Source organism: Mauremys reevesii, linkage group 11 (assembly GCF_016161935.1).
Source record: "Mauremys reevesii isolate NIE-2019 linkage group 11, ASM1616193v1, whole genome shotgun sequence".
Lineage (NCBI taxonomy): Eukaryota > Metazoa > Chordata > Testudines > Geoemydidae > Mauremys > Mauremys reevesii.
Window position 1 is genome coordinate 76,986,008 of NC_052633.1, and position 21,472 is coordinate 77,007,479.

The 21,472-nt window shown below is 47.7% G+C and overlaps 1 protein-coding gene across 2 annotated transcripts in view; it reads left to right on the forward strand.

Annotated features, from left to right (window-relative positions):
• LOC120374953 (unconventional myosin-X-like) overlaps positions 1-21,472 on the forward strand; it is a 220,960-nt gene that overhangs the window by 182,675 nt on the left and 16,813 nt on the right. Inside the window, exons 36-37 of one of the 2 annotated variants that reach the window (XM_039495411.1) lie at positions 43-179; positions 13,836-14,154. In XM_039495411.1, the coding sequence (XP_039351345.1) occupies positions 43-179; positions 13,836-14,142 (444 nt within the window). In that variant the 3' untranslated portion in view covers positions 14,143-14,154. Of the gene's footprint in view, positions 1-42; positions 180-13,835; positions 14,155-21,472 lie in introns of those variants that run through there. The other variant, XM_039495412.1, reaches the window with a different exon arrangement.

The window sequence follows — 21,472 nt, forward strand, 5'->3', positions numbered from 1 at the left end:
TGTTGTACAGTACACAAGGTGTCTGATCTCTCACCCCTGCAGGTGGTTGAGAAGCTTATCCGAGGGCTTGCCATGGAGGACAGTCGTAATATGTTTGCCCTCTTTGAACGCAATCAACATGTGGACAGGGCCATTGAGAGTCGTGTAATTGTTGCTGATATCCTTGCCAAGTTTGAGAGGTAAGAGAACATTTCAGAGGATCCTCATACTGATGACTCTTGACTGAATGGGTATAACATTAGCTCTGAAATTCTCTGGTTAAGTGAGTGGCCCTTATGCTGCTTGATAGCATGTGCATGTACCATGAGCTCAGGGCAAACACCCTGTCAGTTCCTTCAACCACTAGACCCCCCATAGGTTCTAGCCCTTGGTAGGTTGCATGTAATAAATCATGCACCTGTTTGTTGTAGTGATAAAAAAGAATTCATTAGATTCCAAGGCCAGAAGAGAGCACTGTGATCATCTCATCTGATCTCCTCTATAGCATAGGCCGGAGATCTTCCCAAAAATAATTCCTAGAGCAGATCTTTTAGAAAAACATCCTATCTTGATTTTAAAATTGTCTGTTTGTAAACTCAATAGATTGAGCTTCTAGTGTCTGTCAGTATAAAGCATGTTTTCTAATTCTTTAATCATTCTTGGGACTCTTCTCTGAACTCATTTCCAATTTATCAACATCCTTCTTGAATTGTGGGCACCAGAACTGGACACAGTATTCCAGCAGCAGTCTCACCAGTGCCAAATAATGCTCCTACTTAAGATTCCCCTGTTTATGCATATAAGGATCATGTTAGCTCTTTTGGCCACAGCATCACACTGGTAGTTCCTGTTCAACTTGATTATCCACCACAATCGCCAATCTTTTTCAGAGTCCTTGCTTCCCAGGATAGAGCCGCCAATCCTGTAAGTATGGCCTACAGTCTTTGTTCCTAGATGCCTACATTAACATTTACCCCTATTAAAATACATATTATTTGGTTGTGCCCAGCTTACCAAGCAATCTAGATTGCTCTGTATCAGTGACCTGTCTCTTCACTATTTACCACTCCCCCTATTTTTGTTCATCTGCAGACTTTATCAGTGATGATTTTATGTTTTCTTCCAGGTCATTGATAAAAAATGTTAAATAGCATAGGGCCAAGAACTGATCCTTGCAGCACCGCACTAGACACACACCCATTCACTTATGATTCCCCATTTACAATGACATTTTGAGACCTTATCAGTTAACTAGCATTTAATCCATTTATTATGTGCCATGTTAATCTTTTGTCTTTCTAGTTTTGTAATCAAAATGTCATGTGGTACCAAGTCAAATGCCTTACAAAAGTCTAAGTATATTACATCAACATTGTTACCATTATCAAAAAAAGATATCAAGTTAGTCTGTTTATCTACCCCGTCCGCAGGTCCGGCCAATCACAGCTCCCACTGGTGCGGATCACTGCTCTGGGCCAATGGGAGCTGCTGGGAGCCACAATCGGCCGGATCTGCAGACGGGGCAGGTAAACACACCGGTTTGGCCCGCCAGGGGCTTTCCCTACAGAAGCGGCGACCCCTGTTTGAGAAACCCTGATCTAGACCATTCCTGACAGGTGTTTGTCTAACCTGCTCTTAAAATCTCCAATGATGGAGATTCCACAACCTCCCTAGGTAATGTATTTCAGTGCTTAACCACCCTGACAGTTAGTAAGTTTTTCCCTAATGTCCATCCTAAACCTTCCTTGCTGCAACTTAAGCCCATTGCTTCTTGTCCTATCCTCAGAGGTTAAGAAAAACAATTTTTCTCCTTCCTTCTTGCAACAACCTTTTGCATATTTGAAAACTGTTATTGTGTCCCCCCTCATTCTTCTCTTTTCCAGACTAAACAAGCCCAATTTTTTCAATCTTCCCTCATAGGTTATGTTTTCTAGACCTTTAATCATTTTTGTCACTCTTCTCTGGACTCTCTCCAATTTGTCCACATCCTACCTGAAATGTGCAGCCCAGAACTGGACACAATACTCCAGCTGAGGTCTAATCAGCACAGAGTAGAGTGGAAGAATTACTTCTTGTGTGTTGCTTACAACACTCCTGCTAATACATCCCAGAAGGATGTTTGCTTTTTTTGCAACAGCGTTACACTGTTGACTCATACTTCGCTTGTGGTCCACTGTGACCCCCAGATCCCTTTCCGCAGTGCTCCTTCCTAGGCAGTCATTTCCCATTTTGTATGTGTGCAACTGATTGTTCCTTCTTAAGTGGTGCACTTTGCATTTGTCCTTATTGAATTTCATCCTATTTACTTCAGACCGTTTCTCCAGTTTGTCCAGATCATTTTGAATTTTAATCCTATCCTCCAAAGCACTTGCAACTCCTCCCAGCTTGGTATCATCTGCAAACTTTATAAGTGAACTCTGTATGCTATTATCTAAATCATTGATGAAGATATTGAACAGAGCCAGACCCAGAACTGATCCCTGCGGGACCCCACTGGTTATGTCCTTCCAGCATGACTATGAACCGCTGGTAACGACTCTCTGGGAACAGTTTCCCAAACAGTTTTACACCCACCTTATAGTAGCTCTATTTGTCCTTACCTCTGCTGACCAGTCCCTTTGCTTCCCTTATCAATTTATTACCTTTCTACAATTATGATTAATATTCATTACTGTCAGCTTCCTCTGTCTTCCATTTGTTATATGTTACTTTTATTTTTATATAGTTGCCTTCACTTCCCCTCTAAAGCAGGCCAGTTTTTTAGCCACTATGGCCTTCTTCCTTGATTGTGGGCATCTAGTAACATGTTCTTAAACAATACCCAATTATCATTTATATTTTTCTGATTAAATTCTTCCTCCCAGCTGATCTGGCTCAGAATTGTTTTTAGCTTTGTGAAATTGGCTCTTTTAAAGCACCAGATTTGTATAAAATATCAGTGGCCTGGACTTTATTGTGTTTGTACATTATAAATGTGATCAAGTCATGATCAGTGGTACCTAAGCTACCATTTATTTTTCATTCGGTGATCAGCTCCTCTTTATCTGTCACAACAAGGCCTAGTTCAGAATCTCCCATGTTGAATGCGACACTTTTTGAATTAGGAAATTGCTGTCTATAATATTTAGAAATTTCAAGGATATGCATGATGCCTCTGGCATATGTCATTCAAATTGAAGTACCTCATGATCATGCAATTTCACTACACGTTATAAATAGGTTCGTAAGGAGTCGGTCGTCCTGTTCCCTAGTGTGATTTGGTGGTCTTCAGCAGACACCAACCAATACCCAATCTTGTGCTTTGTCTACTAGGATGTTGATCCATAAGCATTCAAGATAATTTTCTTCTGAGTTATCAGTGACTCAGAAACAAGTAATGCCATTGATCATTACCTGTTAGGTTCACTCCCTCTGGGGCACCTGGCATTGGCCCCTGTCGGTAGACAGGATACTGGGCTAGATGGACCTTTGGTCTGACCCAGTACGGCCGTTCTTATGTTCATTTTGGACTTAGAGTGCCAGTTCCCCGCCTCTTTTGTACACACGGTCCTTTCTAAATAGTTTATAACCATTGGTTTTAACACTCCAATCCCACCTGGTTTCAGTAATTCCTTATTAGATTAGGACTCTCAGAAAAAAAGAATAAATACTCTTGGTACCAAGTCTTAATGGTTAGTAATAGAAAGTGCAGAGTAATCCCTAACCAAATCATAGAATATCAGGGTTGGAAAGGACCTCAGAAGGTCATCTAGTTCAACCCCCTGCTCAAAGCAGGACCAATCCCCAACTAAATCATCCCAGCCAGGGCTTTGTCAAGCCTGACCTTAAAAACCTCTGAGGAAGGAGATTCCACCACCTCCCTAGGTAACCCATTCCAGTGCTTCACCCCCCTCCTAGTGAAAAAGTTTTTCCTAATATCCAACCTAAACCTCCCCCACTGCAACTTGAGACCATTGCTCCTTGTTCTGTCTGAGAACAGTCTAGATCCATCCTCTTTGGAACCCCCTTTCAGGTAGTTGAAAGCAGCTATCAAATTCCCCCTCATTCTTCTCTTCTGCAGACTAAATAATCCCAGTCCCCTCAGCCTCTCCTCATAAGTCATGTGCTCCAGCCCCCTAATCATTTTTGTTGCCATCTGCTGGACTCTTCCCAATTAATAATAATAATACTTTTTCCACATCCTTGTAGTTTGGGGGCCAAATCTGGACACAGTACTCCAGATGAGGCCTCACCAATGCCAAATAGAGGGGAATGATCATGTTCCTTGATCTGCTAGGAATGCTCCTATTTATACATCCCAAAATGCCATTAGCCTTCTTGGCAACAAGGGCACACTGTCGACTCATTCCCAGCTTCTCATCCACTGTAACCCCTAGGTCCTTTTCTGCAGAACTGCCGCCTAGCCAGTCAGTCCCCAGCCTGTAGCAGTGCATGGGATTCTTCTGTCCTAAGTGCAGAACTCTGCACTTGTCCTTGTTGAAACTCATCATATTTCTTTTGGCCCAATCCTCTTAATTTGTCTAGGTCGTTCTGTATCCTATCCCTACCCTCCGGTGTATCTACCACTCCTCCCAGTTTAGTGTCATCTGCAAACCTGCTGAGGGTGCAATCCATGCCATTCTCCTGATCATTAATGAACAAAACTGGCCTCAGGACCAACCCTTAATAATAATATATTGAGATATACCTATCTCATAAAACTGGAAGGGACCCCGAAGGGTCATCATGTCCAGCCCCCTGCCTTCACGAGCAAGACTAAGTATTGATTCTGCCCCAGATCTCTAAGTGCCCCCCTCAAGGATTGAACTTACAGCCCCAGGTTTAGCAGGCCAATGCTCAAACCACTGAGCAATCTCTCCCACCCTTGTGATACTCTGCTTGATACCAGCTGCCAACTAGACATGGAGCCATTGATCACTACCTGTTGAACCCGACGATCTAGCCAGCTTTCTATCCACCTTATAGTCCATGCATCCAGGCAATGCTTCTTTAACTTGCTGGCAAGAATACTGTGGGAGACCGTATCAAAAGCTTTGCTAAAGTTAAAGAATAACATCCACTGCTTTCCTCTCATCCACAGAGCCAGTTATCTCCTCACAGAAGGCAATTAGGTTAATCGGGCATGACTTGCCTTTCGTGACAGTTCCTTACTGTTCCTGATCACTTTCCTCTCCTCAAAGTGCTTCAGAATTGATTCCTTGAGGACCTGCTCCATGATTTTTCCAGGGACTGAGGTGAGGCTGACTGGCCTGTAGTTCCCCGGATCCTCCTTCTTCCCGTTGTTAAAGATGGGCACTACATTAGCCTTTTTCCAGTCATCCAGGACCTCCCCTGATTGCCGTTAGTTTTCAAAGATAATGGCCAATGGCTCTGCAATCACATCAGCTAACAATGTCTTGGGGCAGTCAAGTAGGAAGGCATAAGACTATCCTTATCCCTCAGAGCTTGTTCAAATGCACTGCTCCCTTAAGATGGAGAGGAATATTTAGTTTTAGGCATTTGTCTGATAGGCCTTAGCTTGGCTCTGGATGTCACCTGATGGTCATATTTTTGCAGGAAGGGGGACCCACTACATAGTTTTTTAGTTAAGCATCTGGTCCCACATTGTTTGCATCAGCACTTCTCTTCCTGAGAGTAACACTGAGGCCACAGCATCCCTTTCTGGTGCTTCACCTGTGGTGTCACTCAGAGTTGTAGTCAGTCTAACTCCCTTTTGTGCTGAGAATCTGTACCCTTCTGATGTAGTCTCTAAAACAGGGATCTCAAACTCAGATCACCACGAGGGTCACATGAGGACTAGTACATTGGCCCGAGGGCCGCATCACTGACACCTTTTCATATAAAGGTACAATAGCCCCCACACACACACACCCGCTGCCCTCAGCCTTGCCCCCACTCCACCCTTCCATGAGGCCCCATCCCCATTCCAACCCCTTCCCAAAGTCCTCACCCCAACTCTGCCCCCTCCCTGCCCCTATTACAACCCCTTCCCCAAATCCCCTCCCTGGCCCTGCCTCTTCTCCGCCTCCTTCCCTGAGCGCTCAGCTCCCTGCTCCTTCACCCTCCCTCCTGGCGGGAAGTGCCTGGAGGTAGGCAGAGGGTCGGGGATGCGGCACACTGGGGGAGGGCAGTGGGTGAGGGGAGCTTGGCGGCCACAGGAAATAACTCCGGGAGAGCGTGGGGGGCCACAGGCCATGTGTTTGAGACCCCTGCTCTAAAACATAAGCTGTGTCACCTCAAGGGCCATTGAACCTTTTCCAATTCTTGCCCTTTATTCAGCGGCGGCTCCAGGCACCAGTGCTCCAAGCCGTGGGGGGCGCCCTGCCGGTCCCTTTGAGGGTGGCAGTCAGGCAGCCTTTGGCGGCTTGCCTGCAGGAGGCCTGCTGGTCCTGTGGATTGTTGGCAATTTGGCAGTGGGAACGGCGAAGCCGCAGGACCTGTAGGCCTCCTGCAGGCAAGCCGCTGAAGGCTGCCTGACTGCCGTGCTTGGGACGGAAAAAAAGCTAGAGCTGCCCCTGCCTTTACTGGGACCCTCCTGATGGTCTGAAGCCTGGAGAGACGACTGTTCCATCCTTGGCTGCTTCTCATTGCCTGCAGGATGTTGGTCTATCTCCTGCAAGTGTCTCTCAGCGGCTGCTGGCTTAGGTGTTCTTGCCCCCAAGGTGCTGCTTGCTGGATTCTCTGCAGTGACTGAGGATTTTCACACCTTTTGTGCACAAGTCAGCTGCCTTGTCCAAACACTAGCTCTGCTAGTTACAGCAGCCATGTGATCTGCCAAAGTCTCAGCACCAGTACACTCTGCTGGGCTACTCTCCTTAGGCCTGCTCTAGGCCAGTTCATATCCACTTCCCCTAGTCATTCAGGGGCTGCTTTGCCTAGGCCCAGCTATCTCAGACTCTACCTATGGCCAAACTACTATGCCCTCATCTGGCCTCGCCTTTACAGTCCATCCCAGTCTTCTCCCTCTGTCCCTCTTCCTATACAATCTTCTCTTTGTCAGTCTTGGTTCCTTATCTGTTTGTCACTGTCTGTTATTCCTGCTTACTCCAGATCACACCAGGTTCTCTGTTAATCTAAGGCACTATCCCTTTGATATTGAAGCACAATTAAAGTGCGACTCTGGACCTCTACCCACTAAATCAGGAAGAGGAGGTGGATAAGGCATTTCTAGAACAAATAACAGAAATATCCAAAACACAGGACCTGGGAGTAATAGGAGACTTTAACTATCCAGACATCTATTGAAAAGTCACATGGCAAAACACAAAATGTCCAGTAAGTTCTTAGAATATATTGGGAGCAAATTTTTGTTCCAGAAAGTGGAGAAAGTAACCAGGGAGACAGCCATTTTAGACGTGATTCTGACCAATAGGGAGGAATTGGTAGCAAATCTGAAGGTGGAAGGCAATTTGAGTGAAAGTGACCATGAAATGAGAGATTTCATGATTATAAGGAAAGGAAGGAGTGAGAGCAGCAGAATAAGGACAATGGACTTTAACAAACTCAGAAAATTGGTAGGTAAGGCCCCATGGGAAGAAAATCTAAGGGAATAAGGAGTTCAGGAGAGCTGGCAGTTTCTCCAGGAGACAATATTAAAGTCCCAAGTCCAAACTAGCCCAGTGCAAAGGAAATCTAGGCAGAATAAGAAGAGGCTAATATGGTACCATCAGGAGCTCATTAATGACCTGAAAATAAAAAAGGAATTCTACAGAAAGTGGAAACATGAATTTATTATTAAGGAGGAGTATAAAAAGTATCAGCAGTATGTAGAGACAAAATTATAAAGGCTATGCACAAAATGAATTACACCTATCAAGGGACATAAAAGGCAATGAAAAGAAGTTCTTTAAATACATTAGGACCAAGAGAAAGATGAAGGAAAATGTAGGTCCTCTACTTAGGGAGGAGAGTTAATAACTGATGACATCAAGAAAAGCTGAGGTGTTTAGTGCTTTTTTTGCTTCAGTCTTCATTAGAAAGGTTAATGGTGACCAGATACGCCACACAATTAATATTAACAACAAGGGTGAAAGAAATGCAAGCCAAATTAGGGAAGGAACAGGTTAAAGAGTATTTCAATAAGTTGAAGGTATTCAAGCCGTCATGGTCTGATGAAATTCATCCTAGGGTACTTAAGGAACTAGCTGAAACAATCTTGGAACCGTTAATAATTATTGTTGAGAATTTGTGGTGGATGGGTGAGGTCCCAGAAGATTGGAGAAGAGCAAACATAGTCTTGGTAGTCCATCGATCCAATGATGACAAATCTGAGGAAATCATCTATTGTTGGTCTCATGGTGTGCCCTCTGATGGCTATACAAGCCAATTCTAGAGGTGCACATTTGGCTGCAGATGGTGCATGGGAAGTTCGCAGTCAGTGGGTTGTGCGCAGCTGGTGCTCTGTGATGTCGTTCGCGTGCCTCTTGTAGACGCCGGCAGCGGTCTTCCTCAAAGGCGATGCAGGTATTTCTGACTGCTGCACGCCACTGTGTTCTGTCGCTGGCGGCGTTCTCAAGGTCCCTGGGTTTGATACTGCTATACTGCAGATTGGCTTTGATGGTGTCCTTGTAACGTTTTCGTGGACGACCTATATGCCGGATGCCCTGGGAGAGCTCACCATAGAGAAGCTGGTGGGGGATTCTGTTGGCATCCATGCGGCTGACATGACTGGTCCAACGTAACTGTGACTTCATGATCATCATTTTGATGCTTGTCATCTGGGCTCTCTCGAGGACCTCAAGATTGGGCACTTTGTCTTGCCAGCAGATCTTCATGATGTTGCAGAGGCAACGCATGTGGAATGCTTCGAGCTGCTTGATGTGATGCCTATATAGTGTCCATGTTTCACACCCATACAAAAGAGATGAAAGAACAGCAGCTTTGTACACAAGCAGTTTTGTTGACATCCGGATGTTGTGGTGGTTTAAAACTTTGACACGCAGACAGCCAAGTGCCTGGCTTGCTTTGGATATTCGTGCGTTGATCTCATTATCCAGTGATCCATCACTGGATATGACACTACCCAGGTATTTAAAGTTCTCCACTACTTTAAGCTGAGTGCCATCAATGGAGATACTTGGGACAGAAGCATTTGATCTAGGTACAGGTTGATGGAGAACTTCTGTCTTTCCGAGGCTGATAGTCCGAAGAGTTGCGGGGCCTCGGCAAACTTGTTGACAATGTGCTGAAGATCATTTTCAGTGTGAGCCATGAGAGCACAGTCGTCGGCAAAGAGTGCCTCAAGAAGGAGTTTCTGCACTGTCTTAGTCATTGCATTCAGGCGACGGAGGTCAAAAAGTGAACCATCGTGCCGTTATTTCAAATATATACCTCGATCCAGATCTTTCATTGCATGGTTGAGGACGCATGCAAAGAACAGGTTAAATAAGACAGGAGTGAGAACACATCCTTGTTTCACGCCGTTGGTGATGTTGAAGGGGGCAGATGTGACTCCATCAGACAATACTTCACCTGTCATGCTGTCATGAAAAAGGCATAGAATCTGGACAAATTTTCTTGAGCAGCCAAGTCATGTTAGAATAGTCCAAAGGGCTTCCCTGTTGACGGTATCAAACGCCTTTGTCAGATCTATTAAGACAGCATACAGGTGCATGTTCTGTTCAATGCACTTCTCTTGTATTTGTCTGACAGCAAACACCATATCGACTGTGCTCCGGCCAGGTCGAAAACCACATTGACTTTCAGGTAGATTTGCCTCAGAAATACTGGCTATTAGGCGGTTCAAGATGATGCGGGCGATGATTTTCCCTCCAACGGAGAGGAGGGATATGCCTCTATAATTTCCACATTCTGCTTTGCTGCCTTTGTTCTTGAAAAGAGAGACAATAGTAGCGTCGCGGAGGTCCTGTGGTATGTTTTCATCCTCCCAGATGCTGATGATCACGCTGTGTAACGCTGCTAGTGCTGCTGGACCTGCTACTTTGTATATCTCTGCTGGTATCTCATCTTTTCCAGGAGCTTTTCCTGAACTCATCTGGCTAACAGCTTTCTTAATCTCATCTGTAGTGGGCAGAGAGTCAAGATCTGTCAGAGCAGGTTGTTGTGGAATTTCGTTGAGGACGTTATTATTCACTGTTGATGGTCTATTGAGAAGGTTGCTAAAGTGTTCTCGCCATCTTTTGTTGATGCCTTCTTTAACTTTAATCAGCGTTGTGTTGTCTGATGAGAGCAGTGGGGTGGTCCTTAGTTTAGAAGGTCCATAGACAGTCTTAATAGCACTGAAGAACATCTTTGAGTTGTGGGTCTCAGCATAGTGCTCGATTTCTTTGGCTTTGCTCTCCCACCAGTTGTCTTGTATCTGACGGAGGTCTTTCTGTGTTTTGCTCTGAAGGTACTTGAAATGGTCCTGTTTGGAGACTGAGGAGGGATCATTCTGCCATTCAATAAAGGCTTTTCTCTTTACTTCCAGAGCTGAGCAAACATAGTACCTACCTTTAAAAAGGGAAAGGAAGAGGACTTGGGGAATTATAAACCAGGTAGCCTAATTTCAATACCTGGAAAGGTACTGGAACAAATTCTTCTTCTTTGAGAGATGTCCCTGTGGGTGCTCCACTCCAGGTGTTGGTGCGTCCCTGCGCCTTCACTCAGAAAATTTTACAGCAGTGCCCATACAGGTCGCATATGCGCGGTGCCTGCCTCATGCACCGTTGGCAGTTGAAGTATCATGCGTGTGACCCGGACTCCTCAGTTTCTTTTCAGTCATCCCCAGCCTGAGACGAAGCCCCACAGTCCCATTGAAAACCTGTAGTTTAATTCAGACACACTACACAGTTAGTGAGTTTTAGTAGTTTTCCAGTAGTTAGGTTTTGTTTATTAGCGTACTTCACTGTTTTGAAAAAAAAAATCTTATTTTACGCCATAGTATAGTTACTGCTAGTCTGTGATAATGCCAGGTTCACCAGGCTGTAAGCGATGCAGTATGTGCAGAGAAGTGATGCCAGTGTCAGATGGACACACTCAATGTGTTCGCTGTCTGGGTGAATCCCATGTTCCCCAGAAATGTGCCCATTGCAGCAAACTGAAGACTAGGGCACGAAGGGACAGGGACCTGAGGCTTAAACTCATATTAATGGAGAAGTCCTTGAGACCAGCCTCAGGGCCAGAACAAGAACCCCCTTCCTGGCACAGGTCACTGGTTCCCCCACCATCAAGGTCCCCAAAATCCAAAGGACCAGTGAAAAAATGGCCTTCTTCTTCATCCCAAGGAGAGCAGACCAGCAAAAAACAGTCACAGATGAGATTGCCCTTCTCGGTGCTGACAGCACCATGGCTCAGCACCTATGATGCTCCAGGCACCTCCGGCACCATCCGCAAGGCGGCCACCACCAGCACGCACCACTCCAGTGCTGAGGCTAACGGCTCTAAGTTGCCTGCCTCCACCATGGCACCATTGGTACCTCCTAAGGAGACGGCAGCGAGAGCCATTCCTGCAGACCAAGCTCGCCAGCGCCACAGAGCCAACACTAGCAACACTAGCGCCATGTCATCTGTCATGCAAGGCTCAGGCTGCGGCTGCTTCAACTGTGACTAGCCACAGTCTATTCCCTGCCCAGGGATCATCTGGCCATGGTCATCACGATCCCGCCGAAGGTACTTAGCTCTCTGCAGTGGTGGATCAACCCAAGGGTGGTGCTGGAAGGCGTGCTGTTCCAGAACCCGTGACCCATGTGTCTCCCTGTTATCAGATGCCTCCAACCTTAGTTGGGGAGTACATCTCAGTACGCTGCAAACCCAAGGGACATGGTCTCCGGAGGAGATGGCGTTCCATATAAACTTCAGGGAGCTCAGGGCCATCTGCCTAGCCTGCTGGGTCTTCCTGCCACAATTGTCCAATCAAATAGTACAGGTGTTGACGGACAACATGGCCATGATGTTCTATGTCAGGGGTCGGCAACCTTTCAGAAGCGGTGTGCCAAATCTTCATTTATTCACTCTAATTTAAGGTTTTGCGTGCCAGTCATACATTGTAACGTTTTTAGAAGGGCTCTTTCTATAAGTCTGTAATATATAACTAAACTACTGTTGTATGTAAAGTAAATAAGATTTTTAAAATGTTTAAGAAACTTCATTTAAAATTAAATTAAAATGCAGAGCCCCCCGGACCAGTGGCCAGGACCCAGGCAGTGTGAGTGCCACTGAAAATCAGCTTGCGTGCCACCTTCAGCCCCCGTGCCATAGGTTGCCTATTCCTGTTCTATGTCAACAGGCAGGAGGGTGCTCACTCATCGTCATCCCTCCTGTCAGGAAGCACTTTGCCTGTGGGACTTTTGCGTCCAGCATGCAATTCACCTGGAGACTTTGCATCTCCCAGGCATCCAGAACACGCTGGCTGATTGTCTCAGAAGGTCCTTTTTCTCTTACTACAGGTGGTCACTCCACCCAGAGGTTGCCCAGATCGTCTTCCAGAAGTGGGGGGCTCCACAAATGGACCTGTTTGCCATCAGACAGAATAGGAAGTGTCATAAGTTCTGCTCTCTCCAGGGCCTCGACAGGGGCACCCTCTCTGATGTCTTTCTCCTATCGTGAGCGGGGGACTTGATGTACGTGTTCCTGCTGATTCCGCTGATCAGCAGGGTCCTGTCAAAAGGGACAAACCACAAGTCATTATGATCACCCTGGTGTGGCCTTGCAAGCACTGGTTCGACACGCTTATGGACCTGGCCATGGCTGCACCGTGGCCACTGCTGAGCCGCCCGGACCTGTTCTCACAGGACAATGGTCAGCTCCTGCACCCGAACCTTTTCTCTTTTCACCTCTCAGCTTGGCTGCTGTGTGGATGAACCCAGAGGAACAGGTCTGCTCTAGCCAGGTGTAGCAGATACCACACAATCATATTATAAGGATGAACATGGGGGTTTAGGGTGTTCCCACGAGGTACAGAACGTCACAGACTCCCAGAGGGAGGTGTTTCTGCATGGTAGCTTTTTTCTTTTATCTATAAGAAGTGGATGACAGGATTACTGGGACAGATTACATTTGTGTGTAATGTGGGTGGATAATATTGGTCAAGCTCGCTGAACCTGAAAAGTGATACTGTACATAAGTACTAAGCATTACTGTGATCCCTGCTAATCAGGTATTTGCAGTTATAAATAGCTATATAGACACCTACCTGACCATTTGCACGAGAGGTGCCTGTGGTAATTGCACCCAAAGGCAGTATGTGCAAGCGCACTTCCCCTTAAACTATTATTTGATGGAATGGTTGTTGGCTTCAACCTGGTATAGGTCAGTAGTGATTTAGGGTTCTCAGTCCAGTGTATGATGGACGAATGTCCACATCACAACCAGAACTAATAATTGTTCCCTTGTTATCCATTTCAGAAGAGAGGTTAAAGACTGGAGTGGACACTTACCCTTCATGGTGGCCCCTCCAGGACAGGAGTAAGGCATAGAGGCAGAGGGTGATGTGGAGGAAGCTGACATAACCATTGTCTGTTCTATATCTGTTTTGCAGATACAAATAGGACTTTGGTCCCCAGGGCTATCAAACAAGCACCTTTCACTAGCACAGAATTATCTTTAAGAAATAAAAATCTTAAAAATTAGGAATATTCTGTGACATGGCATGGCTCCACCTTGCTTCTTTACCTGGAATCGTCATTCTAAGAACACGGTTAAGTTCTAGTGCATTTCATATCCTCACGGGTTTCTGAGTCAATATCCCACATAAGGGGGCAGCTACAGGAAGATCCATTACACTCATGGACTGTCCTGGCAAATCAAGAAGTTGTTTGTTCTCTCCTGGCCATAGCCTTGCATTATACAGTGGGATTGAGGATGACTCATTATCAGGATGCTCACCAGTTATTTTCCTTCTCTCATCTGCTTTACAGACTGGTTGGGGCCGAGGAAGAGGAGGAGGAAGGACAGTGGCAGCTGTATTTTAAACTCTATTGCTTCTTGGATATTGAGAATGTTCCCAGAGAGGGAGTGGAATTTGCCTTCATGTTTGAGCAGGTAAGATGTGTAAGGGGGAGATTTCTAAGGATGCATGGGCAGGCAGCTATAAGTAGAGAAGAGGGGAGTTTACATTCATGTCAAGTGTGGGCAAGGCTGGGGATAGGAGAGTTCGTGCCTTTTTGGCAAGCAACTGGGTCACATTGTTGGGAGAAGAGGAAGTTTCTTTTCATGATTGTGTAGCTAGGGATAGAACAGGGGTCGGCAACCTTTCGGAAGTGGTGTGCTGAGTTTTCATTTATTCACTCTAATTTAAGGTTCCGTGTGCCAGTCATACATTTTAACATTTTTAGAAGGTCTCTTTCTATAAGTGTATAATACATAACTAAACTACTGTTGTATGTTAAGTAAATAAGGTTTTTAAAATGTTTAAGAAGCTTCATTTAAAATTAAATTAAAATGCAGAGCCCCTCGGACTGGTGATCAGGACCTGGGCAGTGTGAGTGCCACTGAAAATCAGCTCGCGTGCTGCCTTTGGCACCCGTGCAATAGGTTGCCTACCCCTGTGATAGAAGGTGGAAGGGAGCCTGCTGACTTAGTGCATTGGCTGGGCTGCACTGTAGAGAAGTACAGAACTGCTTTTCCGGAACAGAGTAGAAGTACTAGGAAGTAAAGAGGAGAAAAGAGGTAGGAAGAAAAGAAAGGAGAATGATGCCAGCAATTTCTGTCCTCAGTCAGATTCTTGTCTTGTAAGTCAAACTTCTCTCTCTAGCAAAATAATGAAATAAATTCAATGAGGAGAACAGAACTGTAAGCCAAAAGCACAACTGGGGATTGCAAAAATTAAATGTGGCTGGATAAATGTGATTGCATTTTTTATAAAAAATATAATAAAAAAGTGACTAGACCAAGGCATACACTACTAGATCATGGGCTGGATTTTGTTACTTGTGTATATGGAGCCAGCCAGAGGATGATCTCCACAGTGTAGGGGATCACACCAACTGATGCTCCAAGGGCCATATGTACCATGACTTTATTATCACTAATTATTATTATCACTAATAAAATGCACAGCAGTTTGTATAAACCAGGGTCTCAAACTCAGTTTACCTTAGGGCCAGTGCCAGTCCTCAAATACTCCCAGCGGGGCAATAATGTCACTCATGCCGCCCAGAACCTGCCTCCTAAACTCTGCCCCCCCACTTGCTTAAGGCTCTGGGAGGGAGTTGGGGAGGGAGAGGTCTGGATTGGGGTGCAGGGTGCAGGCTCTGGGAGGGAGTTTAGGTGCAGAAGGTTGAGAGGTTGGGCTCTGGGAGGGAGTTTGGGTTGCAGGCTCTGGGATGGCGTTTGGGTGCTGGGTGCAGGCCCTGGGCTGGGGCAGGCGGTGGGGATGCAGGAGGAGGAGGTAGGGTTGCAGGTTCTGGGAGGGAGTTTGCGGGTGGGTGGGGGTGCATGGGGGGTGCAGACTCTGGGATGGAGTTTGGGGGTGGGAGTGCAGGCTCTGGGAGGGGGTCGGGTGGTGCTGCACTTACCTGGGGCTCCAAGGCGGGGCGGGCCGGGGGGCCGCCATGCACTGCTGCTCCCAGGCACCGCCCCTGCAGCTTCCCATTGGCTGCAGGGGCACTTGGGGTGGGGGCAGTGCATGGAGGCACAGCCCCGCCCTGGGACTGCAGGGAGGGGCCGGCAGCCATGTGGAGCGAGCACGCAGGAAGCCACTCAGCTCTGCTGCGCTGCCGGTGGTGGGCAGGGCCTTGAGCCATTTTAAATAGCTCGGGGGAGGGAGCACCCAAGCGTGGCAGGCGGAGGCAAGGCAGAGACCCGGCCCCAAAAATTGCTGGGGCCCCGTGGGCCACATTGGGGAGGTTCTCGGCCGCAGATGGCCTGCGGGCTGGGACTTTGAGACCCGTGGTATAAACCTTACTAAAACAAATCACTTCACCTCCTAGGGAGTGGATGACAGAAAGAAAACACATGACAGATGTTAGTCACATATAATGCACTTTAGGAAAGTGGTCAGATACTATGGTGGTGAGGATAGTACACAAACTGGAATAGAATAAGGTAGTGTGAGTTGCTATAATGGCTCCCAAGTCACCTTTCCCTGCCACCAGCACGTGGAAAATGAAGTATAGTTTGGATGGCCCTATACCCTGCTGATACTCAGCTGCCACAATGGGCTGTTGAAAGCTGGTGCAGAGTAGGGCATTTTTCAGGCTGCTCTAAGTTACACCAGGGACCTGCCCAGTGTGAAATAGCCCCACTGATTCAGGGTACAAAGACAGCCTTTATATGCACACCCTTATCTCAAGCTGTGTTGTGCAGTAGACAGTGGTACAGTGTCGTGCAGCTGTAGATTTCAGAAACCAATTGATAGTGTCTCAGAGAATCTTAATTTGAAAAAATAATACAAATGGCTTAGATAAAACATTGTCCTGTAGATTTAAAAACTGGCTGATTGACCCAAAATGATGGAATGGGGTGGAGCACTTGTGCATCACCCAGACAGCAGCTCCCAGAGACTGACATCTTTGAATGAAGACAATGGAGCATAAGATAGTTGGCCAAGCTTGCCAGTCCATACACTCAACTTTATGGCATTTCTGCCCCTCACTATACACACACATTATGTAATGTGATAATTTTTGAATGCCACATCTTAAAATAAGCCATAGATTCTTCTTCGAGTGACAGTCCCTATATGTATTCCTGCACCCTGAGCTACCCCTCTTCCCACACACACCCCCTAGCTACTGCCTCCCTACACCCTAAGCTACCCCCTGGCTGCACACAGCCCATAGCTACCCCCTGCCTGTACCATCCTGCCTGCACACAGCCCCTAGCTATCCCTGCCTTTACCCTGAGCTACTCCTGCTGCGCGCACACAGCCCCTAACTAAGGGATTCTCAAACTGGTGATCAAGCCCCCTCAGGGGGGGTCACGAGTTACTACATTGGTGGGGGGGAGTCGCAAGCTGTCAGCCTCCACCGCAAATCCCACTTTGCATCCAGCATTTATAAAGGTGTTAAATATATTAAAAAGTGTTTTTAATTTGTAAGGGGAGTTGCACTCAGAGGCTTGCTCTGTGAAAGGGGTCACCAGTTCACTGCCCTAGCTACTCGCTGCCTGCAGCCTGAGCTACCCCCCCGCCCTCACACAGCCCTAGCTACCCCCTCCCTGCACCCTGAGCTACCTCTCTACCTCTACACAGCCCCGAGCCCCCCTGCCTGCACCCCATGCTACACCCTGGCTACCCCTGCCTGCCTCCTGAGCTTAGACGCGTCATTCTAAGAACACGATTAAGTTCTAGTGCATTTCATATCCTCACAGGTTTCTGAGTCAATATCCCACATAAGGAGGCAGCTATAGGCAGGCTCCACACACTTCCTAGCTACCCTCTGTCTGCACCCTGAGCTACCCCCTCACTATACACACACACCCTAGCTATCCCCCTCCCTGCACCCTGAGCTACCCTCCTGCCCATACACAGCCACTAGCTACCCTCTGTCTGCACCCTGAGCTACCCCCTCACTGCATACAGCGCCTGGGTATCTCTTCCCTGTACCCTGAGCTACTCCCCTACCCCCTCACAGCCCCAAGTCCCCCACCCCAGGCCCCCTGCACTGCACCCCTAGCTACCCCCGCCTGCCTCCTGCGCTGCAGCAGGGGGCTATTGACTTGGGTATACCCTTGGAGGAGGTCCAGGACCAACACCACCAACTGTTGGACAGTCTCCTGCCCAGGGGACCATCTCACGTCACACTGGCCATTAATGATGCTGTCCTCCAGCCTGCATGGACAGTTTGGCACATGCCAGCCTCATGCCCCCCCACCCCACCCAAGAGGGCAAAATGCCAGTACTTTGCCCCATCCAAGGGAGCTGACTTTCTCTCCCCTCTCCCACCACTTTGCTGGTGGTGCATGCAGCGACCGAAGGGGCAAAGCAGCATTCATGTGCCTCTACCACCCCCGCCCCCAATAAAGTGGTGAAACGCCTCAACCTCCTGGGCCATATAGTAAACTTCTCTGCGGCCCCCAGCACTGCATCTCCAATTACCAGGCTCTACTAGCGAAGTATGATGTCAATAACTATGCCAAGCTAGCGGAGTTCCTGGAGGACTTGCTGCAGGACAAACAGCAGCTCTTCCAGGGCCTTGTCGAGGAAGGTTGCCTGACTGCCAAGGTGAGCCTCAAAGCTGCAATAGATGCAGCAGATACATCCTTCTGCTCCCTTGCCACAGGTGTCTTCATGCAAAGAAAGTCCTGGCTGCAGTCCTCTGGCTTCCCGAGGGAAGTCCAGACTACCATGCAGGACCTCTTCTTTGATGAGGACAAGCTATTTTCGGCAAAGACTGATGAGTCCCTCCATTCCCTGAAAGACTCAAGAGCAACACTTCAGTCTCTTGGACTCAACACCCCAGCACCCCATTGGAAACAGCAGCAACCATCCTTCCGAGCATGCTCCTATGCATCAGACCAGGCTGCCTATCCCCAGGATCAGGAACCCGGGTGACAGCACCCTCATTCATAGCACCATGACCATCAGCCTCCACCATCTTCTCCATCTTACCACAGCATCAACCTAGAGCCCAGTTCTGATGTGTGTGTTGAGAGCTGTGAGCCCCCCGTCACCACCCCTGCCTCCCCCAATCACCTTTGGGGGCTAACTTGTCCTGTTTGCCCACAACTGGGGCAAGATCACTGTAGACCACTGGGTACTAGAGAGTGTATGACATGGTTACTCTATCCAATTCCTTGCCTTCCCTTCGCAGCGGGGCTCCCCCCCGACCCTCCCCCGATGCCTACCAGAAGTCCCTCTCATCACAACCTCCTACAACATGAGGCAGACACCTCCCTCTCAAAGGACACAATCAAACCAGTGTCCAACCTCACTGTCAGCAGGGGCTTCTACTCCCTGTACTTTCTCATTCCAAAAAAGGCAGGAGGACTCCTCCTTATACTTGATCTCCACCTACTCAACCCTGAATTGGGAACACCAAGTTCCATATGGTGATGCTTACATTGATCATCACCTCCCTCCCCCAGGGAACATGGTTTGCAGCTCTTGACATGAAGGACATGTATTTTCACATCAACATCCATCTGGCTCACAGAAAGTTTCTTTGCTTTCGTGTGGGTGTCGAAGAAAAACTCAGTTCTCGCTTTTTGTTTGGGTACAGCAAAATCAAATACTTTATTACTTTCTCTAGTGATCACAAGAGGGAGAGAGTGTCATAGGAAACTGGGTTGCCCCTTGTCCCGGACGGATCTCTCTCAATTAGTAAACAATCATAGCAATCATTTATACCTTTGTTACAGACAATGGCTAGCAATCCTGGAGACATTTAAGGAAAACATTTGCATTTGTTTATACATAAGCCTATTCACTATCTTATTTGTCTTCAATACTAGAACAAAAACAAGACTGCATTTTACAAGGTTGTAATGACTTTTCACACAATTCACTCTGTACCACATTATCTTATTTCTACATATCTCACAGCATTAGGGTCACAGCCAGTCTAACTCATGCTAACTTAGCTAACATACATTTAAGATCCTTCAAATCCTTGTTAATTATTAATTGGCTTCCACATGGGCAACAACCACTGCCCATTCAGAGTTCTCCCCTCCGTCATCACAACGCTCTCCAAGGGTCTTGATGAAAGTTTTGTGATCATGGCAGCTCAGCTGAGACAACTGAGGTACCTCTGTGTTCCTGTGCCTAGACTTCTGGTTGTGCCATCCCTCACCAAGGCTACATCGGCTGTCTGCACTCTGCACTCTCTCAGCATCTGTATCAATCAGAAGAAATCTGTAAAAGGAGCAAAGAGTCCTGTGGTACCTTATAGACTAACAGACATATTGGAGCATGAGCTTTCGTGGGTGAATACCCACTTCGTCGGATGCATGTAGTGGAAATTTCCAGGGGCTCATCCTGACACAGACAGTCTATTTCATTTGTGCCTACCTGGATTCTGTGGCAGCTCGGGCCTTTCTCTGCAATCCATGCACCCCATTACACTCTACCTCCTCAGTCACATGGCAGCTTGCACCCATGTGATGCCACATGCTCACCTACACATGCTATCTACAACTGTGGCTCCTGTCGGTCTGCAGACCCCACGTCGACCACCTGAATGCCAAATTGATTGTCCCGCGACTGGTCTGGGCCTCCCTCGGGTGGTGGACCGATCCTTCCAAAATATTGATAAGCACCCCCCTTCATGTCCCCCGTCCCAACCATCATCCTCACCACCGATGCCTCCTTAGCTGGTTGGGTTGTCCACCTGGACAGGCATGCTGCCCAAGGGGTTTGGACTCAGCGTGAGGCCTACATGTACATCAATGTCCTGGAGCTGCAGGTGGTCCCCTAGCTGCCATGCTCAAATCCTCTGCAACAATACAACTGCAGTGGCCTATATAAACAGGCAAGGGGGCACCACGTCCTGGTCTCTCTGCGAGGAGTCCATCCTCCTCTGGAACCGGTGTATATTGTCACACTCCTGTGCAGTGGACCTCCTGGGTATACAGAACACTCTGGTAGATGCGCTCAGCCGGACCTGGTACCTTAAACACAAATGGAAGCTACATGACCCTACTCTCCATCCCATCTGCCATGCTTGGGTACCCCTCACTGGGACCTTTTTCACCACTCGTAAAAACTGCAAGTTTCTGGATCTACTGCTCCTGTGGGGGGGAGGGGTCATGATTCCCAGGGCAATGCTATCCCCCTTCCATGGCAGAGTGGTCCCCATTACACCTTTCCCAAGTCCTGTGCATGATCCACTATGACTGGGCCATAGTCCTACAAATAGCCTCGTTCTGGCCATGTCAGTTTTGGTGTCCAGACCTACTCAGGCTCTCCACCTTCCCAACAAGCCATCTCCCTGCGCTGCTGGACTTTTTAATATATATGGAGATATACCTATCTCATAGAACTGGAAGGGACCCTGAAAGGTTATTGAGTTCAGCCCCTGCCTTCACTAGCAAGACCAAGTACTGATTTTGCCCCAAATCCCTAAGTGGCCCCCTTGAGGATTGAACTCACAACCCTGGGTTTAGGAGGCCAATGCTCAAACCACTGAGCTATCCCTCCCCTCACAAGGACTGGGGCAGAGTCTGTCATCTCAGCCCAGGCCTGCTTCACCTCACGCCCTGGTTTTTGGAAGGCGCTCGCACATAGACAACACCTGTTCAGCACTGTGCGGCACATGCTTACGCACAGCAGACAAGCTTCCACATGAGCGTGCTATGCAGCAAAATGGAAATGCTTCACCACCTGGGCACAATGTCATCAATTCCCCCTTGGTGCCGTCCCTGCCCCCATTGTCCTGGACTACCTCCTAGAATTTAAGACCTCAGGCCTCACCCTCACCTCAGTCCCGGTCCATTTGGTGGCGCTTACTGCTTTCCTCCCACCAGTGGATGGCTACTCGGTGTTTACCCACTCTAACACCACCCACTTTCTGAAGGGGCTGAAGAACATCTTGCCACCTATCCTTAACCCTACACCCCCATGGGACCTCAATCTTGTACTCTCCACCCTCATGAAACCCCCCACCTTCAAGCC